This window comes from Trematomus bernacchii, unplaced genomic scaffold (genome assembly GCF_902827165.1).
Source record: "Trematomus bernacchii unplaced genomic scaffold, fTreBer1.1, whole genome shotgun sequence".
Taxonomy (NCBI): domain Eukaryota; kingdom Metazoa; phylum Chordata; class Actinopteri; order Perciformes; family Nototheniidae; genus Trematomus; species Trematomus bernacchii.
The window spans coordinates 19,999,365-20,021,299 of NW_022987714.1; the positions used below are offsets into that span (position 1 = coordinate 19,999,365).

At 40.3% G+C, this 21,935-nt stretch overlaps 2 protein-coding genes across 2 annotated transcripts; both read left to right on the forward strand.

Moving 5' to 3' along the window:
* Positions 1-1,181: 1,181 nt before the first annotated feature.
* On the forward strand, positions 1,182-15,538 carry LOC117491565. Its single transcript, XM_034141616.1, has 7 exons — positions 1,182-1,812; positions 13,166-13,191; positions 14,035-14,269; positions 14,587-14,812; positions 14,919-15,192; positions 15,282-15,462; positions 15,528-15,538. Exons 1-7 carry the CDS (start codon positions 1,182-1,184, stop codon positions 15,536-15,538), a joined length of 1,584 nt encoding a protein of 527 aa, XP_033997507.1.
* A 55-nt stretch (positions 15,539-15,593) lies between these two features.
* On the forward strand, positions 15,594-17,799 carry LOC117491696. Its single transcript, XM_034141787.1, has 6 exons — positions 15,594-15,662; positions 15,757-15,937; positions 16,439-16,687; positions 16,858-17,029; positions 17,143-17,291; positions 17,528-17,799. The coding sequence occupies exons 1-6, from the start codon at positions 15,618-15,620 to the stop codon at positions 17,773-17,775; spliced, it is 1,044 nt and encodes a 347-aa protein (XP_033997678.1). The 5' UTR covers positions 15,594-15,617; the 3' UTR covers positions 17,776-17,799.
* The last annotated feature ends 4,136 nt before the right edge of the window (positions 17,800-21,935 follow it).

Below are 21,935 nucleotides of genomic sequence, written 5' to 3' on the forward strand. Positions count from 1 at the left end.
AAACGGCGTCAGTTTAGACGTTATTCTGTCCTCCTGCTTACCGCATCATTTATGAGAAAACATTTCATAACATTAACACAACATATTCGAGGTGGTTTTAAATAACATATCCGTATTTATTTATTTCTCCAAGTTATGTTTTTGTGTGCACTGAGGAGTCTCAAACAGGCGTTTGTTTAATCATTTTAAGATTGGCTTTAATCAATGTTTGAAAATGAATTCTTCATATGATAAATGAGAGGTAGCATATTTCTCTCCATTCTTCCTTCTGCCAACGGTGTCGCAGTTTCTCGTCTCTCCCGTTTTTGTGCTTAGTGCGTACGCATGAGTTAGAGTTTGCGTGGAGGACCGCACATTTTCCCGTCAAGTTAGTATTTTATAAATCGCAAACATTGCGTAGAAACTGGCGTACGCCATTTTTTGAGCGTATATCCCTTTATAAATGAGGCCCCAGATCATGTTACTAACTTTAACCACTTATTTATTTACTTACTCCTCTTCATCCCCTATGGGTAATAAGGCTGAGATGAGAACTCTCCATCGCATTTAGTACTTAGCAATATGCTGCGCGCCTCTCCCCATGTACTAGGGATGGGTAGTGTGCGAGGGGGCGGGGCAGTTTACACACTCGCGGCTGCCACACACACACACACACACACACACAACAAACTAAACCAATACTAATTAAAAAAAAAACGTTTTTATGACACAGCATGTATTTTCTGTAAATCCATGTGAGTATAATGTAGGCTGCACACTCTATTGTTCAACTTTTACATTTCTATTTGCAGGTTGCCTCAAATGCCTCGAGCTCAAACAAATATGAGGCAAAAAGAAAACGCAAATGGTTGCCGGAGTGGAAGAAAACCTTCCCATTTGCTGAATTTGATGCAGAGACAGGCATGATGTTCTGCAAAAGCTGTTGTGCTTTTCCCAATCTTGCAAAAGGGAACAACCTTTTCGTTGGTGTGGGTGGTGGCAAAATCCGGATAAAAACACTCCACGAACACAGCAAAACGACATCACATTCGGACTGCGAAGGCGCTCAGGCTGCGAAAGTAAACCCAAGCAGAACACCCATGGCTTGTGTCCTACACAAGATGTCAGAGAATGTCAGAGAAAAGATGACAAAGCTATTTAATATAGCTTACTTTGTGGCAAAAGAAGAAGCCCCCTTTACCATGTTTCCAAGCCTAGTTGACTTTCATCACAAAAATGGTCTGGACCTTGGTGACACTTACAAGAACGACAATGCCTGTCGCACCTTTGTCCAGGCCATAGGTCAATCTATGAAGGATGACCTGGTGGAGAAACTAAAAAACACACACTTCTTCTCTGTCATGTCCGATTCCAGTGTTGACCGCTCCGTGAAAGATCAGGAGATGGTCTACTTGACATATGTGGAAGATGGCAAACCTGTCAATCAATTTGTGGACATTGTTTCATTGGAGCATGCCCACAGGCAAGGCATCGTTGATGCAATACGTGTTGGTTTGAGGAATGTGGGCCTGACTGAGCAAGACTTGAAATCCCGGATGGTTGGCTTCGGCTGTGATGGTGCATCTGTGATGATGGGAGTTCACAATGGAGTGGCAGCCAAGCTGAAACAAATGTGTCCCTCAATTGTACCAATCTGGTGTGTGGCTCACAGACTGGAGCTGTCAGCGCTTGGCAGCATCAAATCAGTGCCTCTGCTGGCTGAATTGAAGGAGACACTGAATGGTGTTTACAAGCACTACTCCCACTCTGCAAAAGCTTCCCGTGAGCTCCATGCACTTGGGAAAGTTATGGGCATACATGTGGTCAAACCAGGTAACATTGATGGGACAAGATGGCTTCCACATATGTCCAGGGCCCTTGAAGGTTTGGTGAAAAACTTCCCTGGTTCACTTTGAGAACCATGCTAGTGACCCGAATGACAGGGAGGCTAGTGCCTTAATGAAAGGGAGAGCACGTGCCATTCATCGGTCCCTGACACAGTACAAGATGGTGATGTTCATTCACTTGGTGTTGGACATTCTTCAGGAGCTGAAGCAGCTCAGCCTGCTGTTTCAGAGGGATGGACTGACCTTGCAGATGGTCTCTGATGGACTACAAACGACAACATTGTCACTTGTAGCCATGCAGGTCAGTAAACATTTTTTTTATTAATTGTTGAACATTAACAATTGAATATATAGGAATTGGTAAAACTGGTATTTATATAATCCCTAAATATGAAAAACTGTGGAAGTATTTTGTGCTGTTATAAGAAATAAGAAATATTTTAAATAATGTACGCCTGGAAGTCTAGACATTATCAACATTATCATAGTAAATATTCCATATATTATACACATTTCAAATATTTATTATTATAGTCACAATATAACATACTTTAAAACGTTTTCATTTTATGGATTACAATGAGTAAAATGTTTTTCTTTCCTTTTATTACAAACCTAGACAGACCCAGGCCCAAGGCTCCAGAAGGTACTGGATGAGGTTGGACCTGGAAACACCTGGCAGAATTAGAGATGGGCGAGTCCTGATTCATCCGGATCATTAACCCGGATCCTAGAAATGAGCTGGTCGTGACGAGTCTCCCCTCTCCATTAACCCGAGTCCTTGAGTCCCACACTTGGTGTGACGTACAAATTAAAACTATAAATTGCGTCACTCGCTACTCTCTTTATAACATGTAAAATCACATTACAACGTACCCCAGTCCATCTACCTACCCTTTAGCAAGTATACAGGATAGCTGCCAGAAGTTATCGTTTGGCTCAGGGGAGGGGACGCGGATCAGTGAAACTTCCTGCAGACTCGTGGGGACTCAGAGGAGCCGACGGCTCCTAACCGTAATAGCATAGCAGATCCAGCCCTCCATACTCGTCATGTGCACGAGCATAGCCCCTCCTCCAGCACCCGGCTCCCGCGCTATATTATGCACGAGCAGACTCGCTCGCAGACTCACTCGCAGATTCGCAAATCCTGCAACACACAGCGGATCAGACTCGTGCGGACTCGGAGCCGTAACCATATAGCAGCAGATCCAGAGATCCAGCAGACTCGTCGTCATGCACGAGTCCACAGCAGACTCAGATTCGCAAATCCTGACTCGCTGCAACACACAGCGGATCAGACTCGTGCGGACTCGGAGCCGTATATAGCAGCAGATCCAGAGATCCAGCAGACTCGTCCTCATGCACGAGTCAACAGCAGACTCAGATTCGCCAAATCGCAAAATAACCCTTTTTTTTGTGATCAACATTTTTTATTAAAGCAAAATACACTGTGTGTAGCGGAGGTTAATATAACGTCAGTTTAATAGATAGATAGATAGATAGTACTTTATTGATCCCAAATTGGGAAATTGTTGTTACAGCAGCATAAAAGGCATTTTACAATAAAACAAAACTACAAAATATACAAGAATAGAAATAAAAATAAAATATAAAATATACATGTCGAAATAGAAAATATACATGCAGATATTATATATATATATATATATATATATATATATACAAATATATATATATATATTCAAAATATATGGAATAATAATATGCTCGTGAAATGCATCAACTTTTCGGTTTCACCGATAGGATTTCTACGGTCTTGGTTAGGGATGTCCCGATCACCTTTTTTTGCTCCCGATCCGATTCCGATCATTTGATTTTGACAATCTGCCGATACCGATTTTTCCCGATCCGATCTTTATGCAATGCATTAAGAGGAAAAAAAAGGTAACAGATAACGGCTGGTCATCCAACGCGATGAATTCAGCTATCTTGGCTGTTATTTTTTTGGCCTTTTCACTGTTCTGGGGTAGTTTCTCTTTCCTTTTAAAAGTCTCTGAAAGTGTCGGTTGTTTCAGTGCCGTTACCTGAGTGGCTGCTGTGTACTCGTCGTGTTGTTGTTGGTGGTGTTTGTATTAGATTGGTCATGTTGAACGTAGCTCTGTTCTTTCCACCACGCGGAACCTCCGCCTTGCAAACATTGCATCTGGCTGTTACACTGCCTTCGCTTTCAATTTTATAATACTTCCAAACTCCTGACATTTTCTCTGTCCCGACTCCCGAGTCACCAGCTGAACGTAGCCTCTTGTTAGCTTACTGCTACTATTAGACACTGCGCCCACTCTGTTGCCAGATTTGAGAGAAATAAGCAACCAGGTCTATGAAAACAAGCCCAAAAGAAGCAACACATACATGATGTTGTGTAATTTTAACCCAAAACTAAGGCCTCAGGATGACTTTAAGACGTGAACATGGTCATTTTTGTTTTGTAACATTAAATAAAATGTATAAAAATATTTTATAAAAAAAAAAAAAAAAAAAAAAGAATTCCGATCCCCGATTTTTTTCTCCCGATCCCCGATCACGTGAAAATCACGTGATCGGCTCCGATCCCCGATCACGTGATCGGATCGGGACATCCCTAGTCTTGGTGATGCTGACTCATATGACTCATATGACTCAAATGACTCGTATGATCCGGATCTCTTCAATGACTGACTCAGAAGACCCTGAGTCCGTAAAAGGATCCGGATTTGCCATCTCTAGGCAGAATGTCCAGCTCAACAGGAGGGAAACGGACAATTCCACCTTCAACTCACTAAAGCTCCGCCTCATTAACGACCTGTGTAGGTTTCCGTATTACATCTCTCTCTCTCTCTGATAGCTAACTTTACAATGTTGTGATGTGACTGACGTTAGCTAACATTAACTGTAGCTAACGCCGGTCACTCACCAAGACAGCTGCCCTGTTCTCCACTGATTCTCCTCACACCACAGCTCCATTTCTCTCCGATGGCCGTTATTTCTTCTAATCCTTGGCTGCTCCTGGTCTCTTGGACGCTTAGCAGGCTCATAATTATAAGGTTGTGGTCCGTCATATGCATACGAATATACATTTTCAACCTCTTCTGTGTCAAAACTAGCATTGTGAACCATGTTTATTAATACGTTAGACCGGCCGCTCTCCCTCATGTGACGTCACACGCGGGTGGTCTTTTTTTATGCGGAAGTAAAAATGTCTTACAAAAACGACGCCAGATGTCACTGTAGTGCAGGGCTTCTCAAACTCCGGACCAAGGTCCGGATCCGGACCGAACTGCAAATCAATCCGGACCGAACCCTGTGTCCCATTATAACAAATTAAAAAATAAAAACGTTCTGATTCTGATGTAAATTAGAATGAACGTGCATATATATTTACTTGTGTGCGCGAGCGTGACACGCATTGCAGACCGCAAGTTAACCGCAAGTTTACCTTGACTTTCTAATGCTTCTAATGCCTTTTTTGCAGAGGTTCAAGGCATTGACTACAGACAAACAGTGCCATTTCTCCCACTAGTTCAAGCCATCATACTGTATGTATGTATTGAATGTGTGTGTGTATACAGGGGCGCCGTTTGCCAACAGGCAAGGCAGGCAAGTGCTTGGACCAGAAGGCCCCCAAAGAAGGTAGATTAAGAAGGTCCACAGCAACGACAACATGAAACACCCTTTAAATTACTGCAACGACATGTCGGGAAACATGGGGGCCCCATGCATAGCGCCAAAACTGCTTCTTAATTTCAGTTTCGTTGCTCCACTCGGGGCACTGGCATTGATCCGGACCAGTGATCTTGTATAAAATTCACAAGTGGACCTTTAACAAAAACAGTTTGAGTACCCCTGCTGTAGTGTATATTTATGTATATTTTTTTGAAAATCTAGTGTATATATCATTTTCCTACACATTTATTTACTGGGGTCTCTAACCTGCAAGTTGCTCTTTAACCTGTTTAGCCCTGAGCCTGTTTTTCAGGTTTCAGGCTCAAAAATGACATTCCCAGAACAAATGACCATATTCTAAAAGGGGTAAATTAATAATCTTATTTCTCAAAGCAAGGTTACATCTGTGAGTTGGATGTAGAAGTGTCAGAATCAATATAGATGTTTTTATTTTAAAGTAAATTCAGATTGAACATTGTAAAAAAAATTAAATTATATTGTCCGTCCAAAAAAAACAAAAAACGTAGTGAAAACCACCCTTGAATGATGGGATATTAGGGTGCATTCATATGGGATTAGTTTTGTATCATAAAGATAAAGCAACACTTTCTCAGAATAAAGCAAAACTATGAGTTTAAAAGAAAAAAAAACTGAGCAAAATAAAATAAATTTCAAAAATAAAAATAAAAGCTGCAAACAAATCATTTGTGTAATCATGTAAACTATAAGCTTCATCCACACTGGCATTGCTGTTATCACTTGCTCAGTGTCATTTCATTTGACCAAATGTCTTTACATATACATTTAATAGATTTTATTATTATCCACCTTTTTGTTTTATGTCCTTTTATTTAAAACATTCTTTGAGACTTCATCTTCTGGTTCAAATTTTAATAAATGTAATTTGTATAATCACTCTTTTGTCTTTATTCTACATGAAAATGTTAGATGTCATATCTTCCTCAGGCTAGGAATAGTATGTCGATTTTTTTATGCTAAATTTTCTCACAGGATATAGAATGAGACAACACAGTTTTTATCCATTGTGTATGAATGCTTCAGACCAACATAGTAAGATGTCAGCATGTTCCTAATTGTGTTGGTATGCAACCTAGGTCTGGCCTGTTTAATAAAGCAAATCTGCCACTTTTATATTGTAGAATTTGTTAAATTAATGCAGTCTTTAATTGTTTGTCCTAAACATAGCAATATATGCTTTTGAAATGTAACATGTCTTTGAAAAAATAATAGTATACAGTTTATATTGTGTATCACCTTTAGCTTGAAAATACATAGATGTGTTTTTTTAATCTATAAAATAAATAGACAGACAGACACTTTATCAATCCCAAATTGGGAAATTATTTAACAGCAGCAGTGTGTTCAGGTATTAAAATATTTAAAGTTGGAATAAAGTATAAACTACACAACACAAGTATAATGCACAGCAATCCATAAGATAAGTCCGATATGTTCATGAAAACTCCCCAGGAGACACCAACACAAACGTGGCCGAGTGGACTCCGGAGTTTGCTGCACTGTATGATCTGTAGTGTAGTGGGCTGTCACTCAAAAACTGAGTAGCCAATGGGGACCACCTGGGATGTTTGTGTCAAAATCGAAAACAAAAAATGAGGGAGCGTAAACGAGAAGAGCTGCAGCGAAAGCAAAAGTCTGATCATTGAGAAAGAAGAAACAAGAACAGCAAACAAAAAGATATGTTAAAACAAAGAAAAAATACTTATAGTTTACATGATTACGCAAATGATTTGTTTGCAACTTATAGTTTTATTTTTGAAATGTATTTTATTTTGCTTGACTCAGTTTTTTTCTTCTTTTAAACTCATAGTTTTGCTTGATTCTGAGAAAGTGTTGCTTTATCTTTATGATGCAAAACTAATCCCATACATTCACACCTAATAGTCCGCTTCTCTGGTGCACACCAGACAACAGTTTGTTACATTGTTTCATTTTTCAGAAGGTTCGGTTTGCGTTCACACCATAGACTGTATATATAAATGGACGTAGGGTCCGTGACGTCACCCATAGGATTCTGCAGAGTTGCCGAGAAGCCCTTAGTAGGCGGAGTCGGCCACTAACGGCTCGACAGTGACGTCTGAGTCTAACTCCCGCCTGCTACATCCTGCTCCAAATAAGGGCAAAGAGGCGGAGCCGAGGCGGGACCTTCTGCCTCCAGCTGGGAAGTAACAGAGCTAGCTCAAGCTAAGAAGCTAAGCTAACATGCTTCCCCATCAGCACACTGCCGTCACATTTTACGTTTCTAAGGTAAGCGGACATGAAACTATTCAGCAAAACTATAAATAATAATCTAAGTTATTGAGTTTTTAGCATAATACTTCAGAATCTTAAAATCCCTTAACGTTTGTATGCAATGTGCTAAATGCAACACTGGAATCAAGCAAATATTAATATGTTTGCATGACATTAGTTATTTATATTTTGCTATCACTTAATTATACGTTTAATACATTTAAGTTAAGCTAAGGTGCATGTGATGGTAGCTAGTTAGTGCTCTTACCTGTGAGGCCTCCTCCAAACAGCATTATAACCAGACTGTATCATTACAACTATAAGTACCAGTTCTAGATCCTTGACTTTAGACAAACAATTCAAAAGACAAAATGTATTTAAAGACCAATCTTTATTTGAAGGTGCCTCTTAACCTGGGATATTAGTTATACAGTAATAGTATTGACAATCTAAAAAAACTGAGCAACTCAACAGTCAACTTTATATTTCTTATTGTCTAAAGCATTTATTATTTTCATTTTCCCCTCATATTCAGTGTGGACGGATTGAGACAGCGTGGTGTCCAGAGAGCTGCAGAGACTTCAGGGAGAAACCTCCGTGTGATGGACGTCCTGTCTGTTGGTTTGGCCGGAGAGGACTGAGGGTCTTTCCTCAGCGAGGAGGACCAGGCCTGATGGAGGAGCCCATGCATAGCTGATACCACCTGATCAGGCCTAGTCTGTCACTTTATTTGACTAAATGTGTTTACTTATACATTTAATAGGTTTACACCTTCTGTCCATATGTGCTTTTTTATTTAAAACATGTTTGATTAACTTTTGGTTCAGATTTCAATAAATTGAATTTGTATTTGCACTCCTTTTGTCCATTATTCTTACTGAAAATGTTAGATTACACATTCACATCCGACTGAAGATTGGCCCCATTTATTTGCGTTGCAAACTCTGCGGTACAAGGTACATGTTGTGAAGCTCATAAAGTGAGGCAAATAGAATTAATCAGCTGATGGAGTGTAGATGTGGAAATAGGTGCATTCGATCAGCTGACTTCACAATAAAAGTAGTTTCTTAGTGAATGTCCTGTACTGGTCTTAACATCTCATAACAATAGCTTTTAATTTTCCTATTGGATGTTCTTCTTGACCCTCAGAGAAGGAGAAAATGTTGAGTCGTGTCTTTCAGGCATGTCCTTTCCTAACAAAAATTACAGGAAACATAAAACATATTATTGCAGAACAAGTGTGTTATTTATGAAAGAGGTGTGTTTGTGTTTAGGGGCTGTAGATATAATTATTTTGTAATTGTAATGTTTTATTTTATTTCAACAGTGAGCTACAAAGACAATCAGATTATGAATGAACAGTATGAAATTCATCAACATTGAAATATATTTTATTATCAAAATAATATTTAACTGTTATCAAAACTTAGTGCAACTGTAGAAGCTTGCTCTGTTCTCTCACTGAAATCATAACTTTTACCACGTTTTTTACAGACAATATTGAGAGATAAATAGCAGTTGTCACTAATAGCTTTGCCTTCAATACCTTAAATTAGAAAGCTGACAGTCATATTGCTTGTTAACATCTAAATGTAACCCTTTGCATGGAAAAAACCCTCAACTTCACTGATGTGTAGGTGATCTAGTATTTAGTATTGTTTAATGGAATGTATATCAGTGTATTAAAGTCAATACTTCATTTATTTAAACCAATATCTTTCTTGATTCTTTGTACAGTATGAAAAAAGAGTATTTGTACCTGTGCTGAAGTTCACTGCTGTGAGGAGTCCAGTTCTGTCTCTCACTCTCTGGTCCATCCTGTCTGCATCACCTGGAAACTTTAAACAAACAGATATATATGTAAAGAACCATGTGTACAAACAATATAACTTATTCTCTTCTGTTGAACATGTTGGATTGTGTATTGTCCGAGTCAGGGTTCTTTTTATTTTACTGTAACTTTGGAAGTTGTGTTACCAATGCTGTTGTGTTACTGTTTATTTGATACCAATTTGGTAATGCACATTTCCTGCTGAAATACATGCATACCAAGTTACTGCGTGGCACTTTGGTTTTGATAAAACAGTGTAGTTCCACTATATAAACGTTACATTCATAATCAAACGAGACAATCTGCAAGATAATGAGCTATTTGTTGTTATTTTTAATGCTTGTCCTTCACACGTTAATCAAATAAAATAAGTACCGATACATAGCAGAACAATTGTGGCGATGTTCAGCTTAATAAGCCTTGTTCAACATAATTTATTTAGCTAATACTACAGTGGGCTGCAGGCGAACCAAGTCTGCGTTTCGCTGCATTCCTTGATCTCCAGTTATAATGCCGGACTCCGCCGCCGGCCGAAGCTAACGGAGCCGCCGGGACGCGCTAGCGAGCTAGCCCCCTGCGGCTCCGTTAGCTTCGGCCGGCGTGGACTCCGGCGGCCACCACTGGGATAATTGGGTCCCCTTTTAACATTTGCTCCCGTTTAGCATTATGGGCGTCACAGCCATATACTATAAAAGGCTGAATCATAAACTAAACTGTATATATATATATATATACACATGTATAAAGGGTTGCGTCCTTAGCTGGCTAATAAGCTACATAATAAGCTACATAACAAGCTAAACTAACAAGCACACAAACACCTGCTAACGGGATTAACATGTATAATATTATAATTTTACTCACCGAAAAAAGCTGAGAGTAGACTTCTTGGAAGGTCTGTTAGTACATTCAAGCGCACAGCACTACATTTCAATTGTCTGGTATTTGTAACAATATTCCCTAAAAGGCACAATCACCACGAACACGGCTAAAGGGTCAAGTACAGCAACTACAACTAACTAACGTTGTAGCCTAGCAGAGTGGACAAATTGCTGTTAGCTGACAGTGAGGCATGTACCTGTCCATCAAAGTGACCACGCCCTAATTTATGCAAAAACTTTAAGACCTAATATAAATAAAAGGGTCGTGTTAGAAAACAATTCACTCACAGATCCATAATCATGAAGGTGGAATCTAACTATATTCATAATAATATTTATTGGATCCATAGGTAGAAACATGTTTTTTTAGGCTGTGAAATTGGGCATTTTAACATGGGGCTCTATGGAAATTGCTCCTTTCTGCAGTCAGCGCCTATCGGCCAATATATGAACTGCAGTTTGTGGCACTTCCGCATTGGCGTCCCGGCTCTTCCCCAGAGTTTGCCGCTTGGTTCACACAGGCAAAATTCAAACGGCCTATAGAGTGGCGAAGTCACGCCCATCTACTTCCGCCCCATGGGACCTTATTTCGGAAAAATAATGTATTGAAGTCAATGGAGAGAGAAAACGTATCTTTCGATCCCGTTTGAATTGTGCCATGAATTACACATATGATGTTTGTCAATCTTAAAAAATAATTTCCATGTAAAAAAGGTCACAGTTTGTCGTAAAACTGTTGAAATATAAGACTATGAAAAATACGCAACTAGAAAGACTGCAAATCCCAGAGTCGCGTAAGTGATGTCACAATTGTTTTCCTCCACTAAGAGATAGCTAAGATCAGCGCCATATAGATAGAATCTATCTATATGGCGCTGGCTAAGATAAGATAACTTTAACAAGATGCCTGTGTGCTTAGTACCAGGTTGTTCATACCAGCAATGGGTCTTGCTCGTTCTTTCGCTTCCCGTCTGATGAAAGGACCAGGAGTGTCTGGATCAAGCTAGCTAGTAGCTAGCACGTTAGTTAGCATTACAGCCTTGTCATTTGTATTAGCCTTAACATGAAGTAACATTAAGTAACCCAAAATGTTAAACAGTAAGAGTAGTAGTCATATTTCGTGAATCCTTTGAAGAGTACTGTCACACCGGTGTGATCATTCTATAATACACAATTTAAGCCCGGGGGAGAAATGCTAACGCTAACGCTAGCGATCTTCTCTACTTCATGCTATCTGCACAAATGGTTGACATTAAACATTAAAAAGACCAGGCAGTTCAGAGAGAATCAAAGGAAGGCAGGCAGGCAGCTTTGCATGACTTTCTTCAGGACGTATTTCATTGTGGTGATAGTGAGGGTAGTCAATCGTTTTGTTGACAAGACAGTAGTGACGGCCATCTTGGTGACGTGTGTTATTATCTTTTAAATTGACAAACATCATATGTGTAATTCGTGGCACAATTCAAACGGGATCGAAAGATAATCTTTCTCTCTCCATTGACTTCAATACATAATTTTTCCGAAATAAGGTCCCATGGAGGTCCACCGGAAGGGGAGGGACTTCGCCACTCTATAAACTTTAAACACAAGTCATGTGCTCGGAAATGCTGTTCAACAATTGGTCAGACATTAAGGGGGTAAAAACGCAAATCCCGGCAATTTCTACCGGAGCCTCCACCATGGAGCATCGGCAGGTTATTTTCATGCTGTTGTTAATCTGGAGAGCATATCAACAGCAACGATGCATATGATTATATAATCAGACAACGTGCGATACAAAACATTATAACACATATAATGAGAGACGTTCTGCAGTAAGGAGGGCGTTTCACCGACGGCAGGTGGCTCTGACTTTTATGTAGGCCTATAGTTTTCAGTTTGATAGTTGTTTTTACTTTACACGACACTGTTCAACACATCGTTCTGCTTCACTCTTCCACTAAAGAAATGAAGACACCCACGTTCTTGTGACGCGTAAATACTACGCTTCCTATGTTTTGGTGCGGACTGCGTTCACACCAGCAATGAACCGCTCCAGAGTTCGCAAGCAAGCGTTCCGAGACCACCTATTTTAGCGGACCAGAGTCCGGTTGTTTAGTTCACTTAAAGCTCCCATGTCATGCTTTTCCGGTTATTACCCGTCCCCTTGTGTGTTATGAAGGTTTTTATGCATGTAAACGGTGTGCAGAGTCAAAACCCTCAAAGTACACCCTGTAGCGAGTAAAACTCTAACACAGAAAATACCTCCCCAAAACGCCTCGTTGGAGATACGTCACTGCCCATTTGAGTCTTCCATTTAGTTCCGGGTACGGCCTGATGTCATGCGGTACCCGGAACGAAATGGACCAATCCCGAAGAGCTATGGCCACACCCAGCGGCGCTGGCCGCACCCTCTGCCAGCCTAACATGTACTGTTGGAAGCTGGTTCAGTTCACAATCATCTAGTCATGCCGATGCCAAGGACCTGTTTCCTGAAATGTGAGGAGAAATCTGAGCTGTTTGTCCTACCGACGGAAGAACCACGACGGAGTCAGTGGTTGACATTTCTGTTTAACACTGTTCCTTCAGAGGTTCGAAGAATGTTACTGTGTGCCCGGCATTTCACAGACGAAACATTGCCCAGTTTGAAGCCGGATATGCACAGCATTTGAAACTGAAGGACGATGCTATGCCTAGTTTGTTTGGACCGTTTGGAGCAGGAGAAGATTTGAGTACACAACCTGTAAGTTTGCATTTATTTGTGTATTTATCAAACAATGTATCTACCACCACTGGTTAAATGTGTAAACCGCCTCCTAAATCATTGACATAGTGCTAACTAGGCTAACTGTTGCTAGCGTTTCTATATATCAGCAGATGCCTTGCATACATGTTCCTCGTAGTTGCATAATGTCTGCATTCACACACGAAATAGTCATAGACAGTATTCTCCGGGTGATTTAGCGTACATTATAGCTTGAGCTATAAGCTACACGCGTGTAAACTACACAAACAACGATGCTATATTTAGTTTGGACCCACAACCTGTGAGTTTGCATTGTTATTTGTGTATTTATCAAACAATCAGCAGATCGCCTTACATGTTCCTCATAGCTGGATATTGTCTGCATTCACACACGAAATAGTCAGAGACAGTATTCTGTGATTCGGTGATTTACGTATAGCTTGAGCTATAAGCTACAAGCTACCAAGCTACAAGCTACCAAGCTACACAACAACGAGGCGATATATATATGGCGTAACGACCGTGCCAGCTACAATGATTTGAGCAGACTACCCGTATAAGATTGCAATTGTAAACATGCTGTTGATAGCTTAATATGAACCACTATCTGTTGTTCATAGTATAGTATAGCATATTACACTGAACAACTAGCCAACGTAGATTAGCATTGTAATCCAGCTGGCAAATTGACGAACATCACACAACTAAGTTTCAATAATATTTTGTGATTTGCACTTCATTTCGTTAGGAATGTCTCCCAGAAAGTGTTGCTTTTAGGAAATTGACTGTTTTCATCGGATACAAAATTAAATTTATGAATGTTATTTGTATCTTTCTTAGAGTACATCACAGCAGGACCCCGGTAAACACCACCGCTCCAGTACAGTCGGATGCCAAACAGACCGTACAAAGACTGTTTCTGTGGGAACTCTACAGAGGGCTGACACACGGTCTGTGGGAACTCTACAGAGGGCTGAGACACGGTCTGTGGGAACACAGACAGTGGAATTGAAAGTGTCAGTTGCTACACAGTTGTCCCGTGGAACACTGAAGTCGGCACACGTGAGGAGCAAAGGTATAACATAACACTGACATTGACTGTATTTTTCATTTGAGATACCTTAATTGTGCTTTTATTACATGTACAGCACTTTGGCTCGAACAAAATCGTTTTTAAATGTGCTCTATAAATAAAACTGTATTTGATATTATTGTTTATCACTGAAATACTGTTATGTGGACTACAGGAAATACAGTGCTTTGCTCTGTGTAGTTCATTCTAAATATTTCATGAATTACTGTCAGATGTACACAAGTTGTTGGCCTTTTAAAATGTATTAGTGTATTATATAATGTACAAAGTATTTATGCATTTTTCCCTTTTATTAACAGGCATCCAGGCCACGGTTTCTTTCCAAAGTGTTGGCACTGAAACTTCCACCTACCCAGATTTCCCCTTGGCCTCTACACCAATAAAGGGCCCAGGACTGGGACCTAGGAAGAGACCTCGACTGGAGTTGGAGGAGGAACAAGGAGAGACTTCAACTGAATTTGAAGAGACTCTGGATTCGAGTTACCACCCTGATGATTCTGTACTTGCAGAAGAATCTGACGTATCGTAAGTTTGATATATTGGGTATACATTACTATTACTGTACTTCAGAGTTGAAAAAAAGAATATTGGAAATCTAACATGTATTGTTAATTTTGTTTTGTTACATTAGACTTCAGACACGATCCACGCACAGTGAAGCAAAGTACATTGTGTTTGAAAGCTGCCTCGGACAGCTGTTTGAAAAATGTCCGGTGTGTAAGAGAGACTGTGATGTCCAAAGACGAAAACTGGGGACTTTTGTGGCGTTCACACAGCGTTGTCCAAGCTGCAGTTACCTCAGACAATGGGAGAGCCAGCCCGTCGTCGGAAGTACCCCGGTTGGCAACTTGCAATTATCCGCTGCTACATACTTCAGTGGTGGTTCCTTCTTCCAACTACAAAAGGTATTTTACCATCTAACATCCATAGCATATTAAAATTGACAGCAGTGGACTTTTTCAAAAACGTTTCCTCTTTTTCTATGTATTCATAGATATGCAGAGCCATGCAGCTGGAGATCTTCCAGTATGAGACCTTCAGGAGGCATGCTAGGAATTACCTGGAGCCTGCTATTATCCACAAGTGGAAGACTGATCAGCTGAAGATTTTCCAGCAACTACACCACCAGGGGGGAAAGGTCACAGTTGCAGGAGATATGAGTGCAGACTCTCCAGGTAAGCAGAAACAGACAAGACAGTCTAGTGCCAGAGTTACTGGTGTATATTACAATTCATCTAAGTTATCCATTGACATTCTGTTGAAAAGCTTTGAAACCTCCTTTATTATATTATCTTCAGGGCACTCAGCGAAGTTCGGAAGCTACACACTCATGCGCCTGGGAAGCAATACCATTGTGGACTTCCAGCTTGTTCAGGTGTGAATCTCTTTCTGGGTGTTATCATTTTATGCTTACTGGCTGTTGATGCATGTTTCAGTGTATTTATGCCCTATTTCTTATTCACCAACAGAGCAATGAAGTTGGTGGTAGTTATCACATGGAAAAGGAGGGACTGAAAAGATGCCTAGATCATCTGGAGTCAAACAATTTGGCGGTTGAGTACATTGTGACTGACCGTCATCCACAGATCCAGAAGTTTCTGAGGGAATGCAACATAGAACAATTCTATGATGTGTGGCACTTTGAAAAAGGTATTTATCCCTATATGTTTGAATGGAAGAATACCAAATCAGAGACACTGTCCTTTGTTCAGATATTCCTTTGTTTTACTATGCAATTTATCCTGAGCTTCTAATCAGCAGCAGACATGACATCATGTCTGGATAGATTGTATTATTGTAAACTGTCTGCCAGACCACTTGATCACAGCCCCTTTTGTCATTGTAAATTCAATTTCACTCACTACTCTTAGGATAATGTGAGTACTCTTTAGAATGGGAATTTACAGTGATGTGTATATGAATATGTATGGGGGTTTCCTGGGCTGGCTATTAAATGCTTTCAGACAGAAGGGTGTGTCCCTGACCATTGTCAGGCAATTATCATATGGTTGCAATTAACATGCTGTGCTTACCCTTCTGTCTGCCCCCCACCCTTCTTTCCACCACACCCTTGAATATTGTCCATCACAGCACATCATTTGAACACTATGGCTTGAATATTCACTTGTGCATGTGTTTTCTTTTTATCAGGTTTGTCCAAGAAACTTGTGAAACTTTCACAGAACAAGGACTGCAAGTTGTTGAAGAGGTGGCTGCACAGCATAAAAAACCATGTATACTGGAGTGCGACGAGCACAACCTCGGGGCCGGAGAAGGTGGCAAGGTGGACGTCAGTCGTCAACCACCTACAAAACATTCACGTGCACGACGACCCCCTATTCCCCAAGTGTGAACATCCCGAAAGAGCCACAACAGATGCAAATAAATGGCTAAAACCTGGTAAGTTCAATATTTATAAAACAATTGGAAATAACAAGTGAGAAATTTAAAAACACTTCACTTCCTTCATAATATCAACAATATTGAATGTAAATATAACATTGTTGTTATGGAAAATGATAGTTGTAATGTTCTAATGGGATGTTGATGTTTTTGTAATTTCACTCAAGATTCAATAACACTCCACAAAGTTGAGAAAATACTCAACAACACGAGAGTTCTCAAAGATGTGCAAAAGCTAAGCCATCACTACCAGACCTCATCGCTGGAGTCCTTCCACAGCTTGATTCTGCGTTTTGCCCCCAAAAATGTGGTTTTCCCCTTCATGGGAATGTTGTGCAGGTAATACACTGTATAATTTATTCTGTAGCATCTTATAACACAGTCACTGTTAGTGGCATGAGGGTTTTATTCTGTCATAACACAAAGTCTCATTTTATTTTGCTTTTCTATAGGTTGTGTCTAGCAGCCATGCATCACAATGAGAATGCTGACCGTGAGCAAGCCACAACAGCTGCAGGACTACCGGTGTACAAATTGGCCTATCCAAAAGCAAGGAGGGGAGAATGTACCGCAAAGCCTGTAAAGAAGGACCCTACATACAGTAAGTTGTCAAATATTTTTGTTTTTATTAAAAACATAACTTACATTTTAAATTATTATTGCACAAAGTACCAATGAACTGGCCAGATATATGGCGAACCGGGATGACTGGAAGCAACGATGGAGGGCTCGTCTGAGGACGACCTAGAGAGATAGCCACACTGAATTATATGTACAATGAAAGAATAAAAGAAAAATACAAATAATAAATTATTATATGAATGTTATATTTTTCAGTGTACGTGGGTGAGCTGATGAGGCTGGTGTTTGAGGAAGTCTTTGAGGATCCAACACCCTTTGTGGAGGAGATGAATAAAATCCCCATCCCAAAGGACCTGTCCACTCAATTTGACAGGCCCTCAAAGGAGGAAGTGGTAGCCCGCCATGTCTCACGTTTTAGTCAAGGGGTGGTCGGAAGCCAACATACTGTCCTGCCAGATCAGGAAACTCCCGGCGTATCCGGCGGACAACACATGACGGGATGACCACTCTGATGCCTCGTCCTAAGAAGCCCCAGCACCAGCTTACAAAGCTGCGATAGGCAAGATGCCGAAAACGCCTATAAGAGGAGGAATGGATGATAAGATATATGTGCTGTCCTGTTTTTCACTCTTACCCTCTGGCTGCTTGAAAAACTGATTTTCCCCACAGGTCCATCTTATCTTATACAGTGTATATATGTATATCAATCATCATTTTGTACATTTCTAGAAATAAAGTTTGATAGAAATACTTGGTAGCCTTTCTTCCCTGAATGATGTGCTCCTAGATAGCATATCATTCATATATAGCAAACCATGATTTGATTTTTCATCAAATACAGTAGTAGTTTATTACAGGTAAAAATAACTTACACTCCTTCTGTTCTACGCCTCAAAGGTCCATAATCAAACCTATAAATGTTATGGAGGTTCTGCAGGGTGTATGGATTGAAACAGTTTGGCTCTAGTCCGGGGTGGTCAACCATGCACACAATAGGTTCTGGGACTTGCGTCATTCGTGTTGCAACCTATAGGAAGATAAGATATTTGTAACATAACACGTTTAGCAATTAACTCCAAATATGGCGAGGTTTACAAAATAAACATTCAATTACTATAGAATAAATAAAAGGGCATATAATAGTCTATTGACTTGACAAGTATGTAGGCCTATGGTGTATATAATGTTGTGTGCTACTGTTGGTGTTTTTGTTGTATCTGTCACCATACTTGCCAACCTTGAGACCTCGGAAATCGGGAGCATTACTAAAGAGATGCGCTACCATGGAAACCAAACAATTGTGTAGCTGTATTACAGTCCGAGTGGAAACAGTCCAGGGTAAATCTGATTTTGTCAGAAATCGGGAGAAATATGACCCCGGGAGGAAACCGGGAGAGGGCTATGAAATCGGCAGTCTCCCGCGAAAAGTATGTCTGTTACCTTTCTAATTTCCCTGCAACAGACGTTTTCCACTTCGGTTGGCGCAGTTTCCACACGTGCACCTACATAACAGCAGTTGTAGGTACAGTTTGGTTAGCGAAACAAACTTGTTGTAGATAAATGATGCAGTTCTAACATTACATCTGAAATGTAAGAGCTATACAAAATTAAAACTTTCCACTGTGAAACCGCCTGCTCCAGTCTAGTTTGGGACGGTGGATCAGGTCCATCACGGTCCGTCTCACTTTCAGGATCGGACTCCGGTTCAAACATGTATGGCTGTATTGACGCCATTTGAAAACTGATGCTCAGAGCCGAAAACACAGTGTTAGACATGGGCGGAGCCTCTCTGGTGGTTGACTAATCAGAACAGAGTGGCCGAGCTGACCAATCGGAGCACACTAGGCTCACAGGGAGGGGGGGGGCAGGAGCACAATCAAGTCGTTTTTCACAGAGAGTGAATACTGCTGCATACACATACTATACAGAGATGCTGTATGCGAAACCAATGTGAGTTTGGAAAATTGCACAGTATAAATCTATTTTAGTATACCTCAACAATGTAATTATGATCAGTGGAAATGGCCATGACATGGGCCCTTTAAGAGGTCTTGGACTGTGTTCACACCGACCCAAATGAACCGCACCAAGCGGCTAAACGCACCAGGGTTCGATTCAACCGGACTATAAAAGGCTGGTGTGAATGCGCCCTTAGACTAAAAGCTTTAGGAATCCAAACTATAACATATAAGTACTGTTGGAGCAGAACACCTATTGGGATGGCTGATAGCCCCCCCCCTCTGCTGCGCGCCGTTCGTTGGATGAGGCTGATCTCTATTTAATAAAGAAAGGAATTGAAAACACCGGAATCAAAAGTTATAACAATTATCTGAGTTTACTGGTAGGAAACAAAACACATATACAAGTTTTACAGAGTACTCCGGACTTCAGGTTTGTGATGCGATGCGGATACAAGTATCGGGACCAGCCAACTCATCAAACAAGAAGTATTTTTACATACAAAAACAACAGAATTTATATCCATATTTTGGGGCGGAGATGTGTCGACTCTTCCTTCCCATTTTACTCCGAAGCGAATCAGAGAGTCCGTGGGGAGGAGCTGTGTGAGCTGCTCACTCCCCCAGGTGTCCTTACTGGTTGGATCCACCTCTGGCCGGGTTCAATACAGCGAATCAGAGTTCTGACCAGAACGTGAGATTCTAAAGTTAAAGCACAAGGTCAAAGTCAATCTTATCTCTGCACCGGTATTCACTCCCTTATTTTCCCATGGCATCTTTCACATAAACTGTTACTCTCAGACAATTAAACATTGTATACAGATATAATGAGCCCAGAAAGAACATTATGATACCCAGAAAGAACCTTGAAAAGAACATGTGTGTGTGCTCTGGTGGAAAGAAAGGTGTATGTGTGTGTAACAGGATCTCTGGGTCAGTGAGTTGTAAGTGAGAAGACATTATATATGGGATTACTTAAAACAGTTCAAACAATACATGTTCACTTCAATACAGTTTAGAATCATATATTTTTACTTCAGTACCCTGTATCAAGATTGATGCAAAACAAGTGAAGTTTGACCTTTTTAGAGAGATTTAGAAAAAAAAAAACACTTCTGGGGTCATATGGGTGCATTTTCCATATCTCTGGCCCGATTTTGATGATTGACATCTCTTTTTAACCATTAGAGCCAATAGAATCGAGGGGAAGTTCCTAAAATCCATCTAAACATTGCCCATTGGTGAATGAGTGCTGCACAGCCAGAATGCCCCGGATGCTGCGATACCCTCTGGTGGCTACCGTTAGCAGCTAATATAAAATCTCTGATTTTTACATAAAAATGGAATGATGGATAATCAATAATTTTTTCAAAGTGACAGACACATTGGATTAACCTATGGATTAACCTTCAACCGCGTTTTTATCGTTTTAATGCCATTGAACACGACTTTTGATCAGAATAACAGCTAAGGTGATACAATATCCCGTGTTTGCTCCGTAATGCTACGTGTTGTGAGGTCTGTTTGCTTCCCCTGTCGCGAGTTCTGATCGCTCAGTGATGATACTAATACCTATATAACAACCCAGTCTCACGGCATTTCGTGCTATAGTCACGAAATTAATTTAATCTATTGATTTGTGTTCATTTATTTCGTGTCACACAGAACAATTTTAAAAGCAATGTATTTCTATTGGTAGTATGTTTCGTGCCTGCACCACGTCTTTTTGTCCGGTCGGGTCTTGGAAGACCGGAAGCTGTGTGGTTCATAAAAACATTTTCTTACTCAATATCTTACCCTAAGCCTAACCCTATCCCTTTTATTTTAAATTGTATAATGTTGGAGTTTTTTTGCCGTCCCCAAGGATTGGGACAGCCTTCTTTCGGCGGAAGTGACGTATGCGGTCTACGAATGCACGCTTCGAAGGATGAAACCCCTGAATTGAGACACGGCCATAGTTGCCACTGCTTTACGTGTCGACAGCACGTTTGAACGTATTTGCAGCAGTAAATGTGGCTGTTTGGCCACTGACGTTGCCATAACAACACCTGAATTTAAATGTGCAACCTCTTTTTGTGACAGATTTTTGCATGAAATTATAATTCTTCTGATTGATATTTCCTATTGACAGCTAGTTTCTATGTGAACATTATGAGATGGACAGCCAGCTAACAAGCTTTTTATATACAAAGATTTCAGATCAAAGCTAATCCAGTGGGGCTCCTGAAAGGGGACAAGGGACACTATGCTCCCAAATATTAAGCCTTGACCCCCATCTTAAAATTGATATGATCAAAAAATTATCTGCATTGTCGGAGGCCTCATTATCATGTCAAATTGTACAGCTTTCTTTAGTTTTGAATGCAGAAAGACTATATTAGAGTATTAAGTGAAAATGACTATATTAAAGTGTTAAGTAAATATATTAAGTGAATTACTCAAACTGCATTTGTATAGGAATGATTCTGTCCTATTGGCAGATAACTACTAACAGTGATATCTACAAGAGGTTTCCAATGTCAATTTAACTATTTTCAATTGGTTAGTATTATATTTTGTGACAGTGTGGTGACACTCATTTTAATGAAGACAAATGTGTGTATCTTGAAATTCATTTATTTGACAGAGCTGGAAACTGATTGACTTAAAATACTTGTTTGTGTTTACCTACACAGTCATCACAGATGAGCCAAAAAGTGTAGAGG

What these genes read in the sequence shown, in the direction of transcription:
- LOC117491565 (XM_034141616.1), top strand. Translation starts at nt 1,182, where the DNA reads ATGTTTCCAAGCCTAGTTGACTTTCATCACAAAAATGGTCTGGACCTT. An exon ending in CATACATGTGGTCAAACCAG is followed by an intron (nt 1,813 to 13,165) that starts GTAACATTGATG and finishes GACCGTTTGGAG; the next exon opens with CAGGAGAAGATTTGAGTACA. An exon ending in GCAGAAGAATCTGACGTATC is followed by an intron (nt 14,813 to 14,918) that starts GTAAGTTTGATA and finishes TTGTTACATTAG; the next exon opens with ACTTCAGACACGATCCACGC.
- LOC117491696 (XM_034141787.1), top strand. Translation starts at nt 15,618, where the DNA reads ATGCGCCTGGGAAGCAATACCATTGTGGACTTCCAGCTTGTTCAG. An exon ending in TGGACTTCCAGCTTGTTCAG is followed by an intron (nt 15,663 to 15,756) that starts GTGTGAATCTCT and finishes ATTCACCAACAG; the next exon opens with AGCAATGAAGTTGGTGGTAG. An exon ending in AAATAAATGGCTAAAACCTG is followed by an intron (nt 16,688 to 16,857) that starts GTAAGTTCAATA and finishes ATTTCACTCAAG; the next exon opens with ATTCAATAACACTCCACAAA.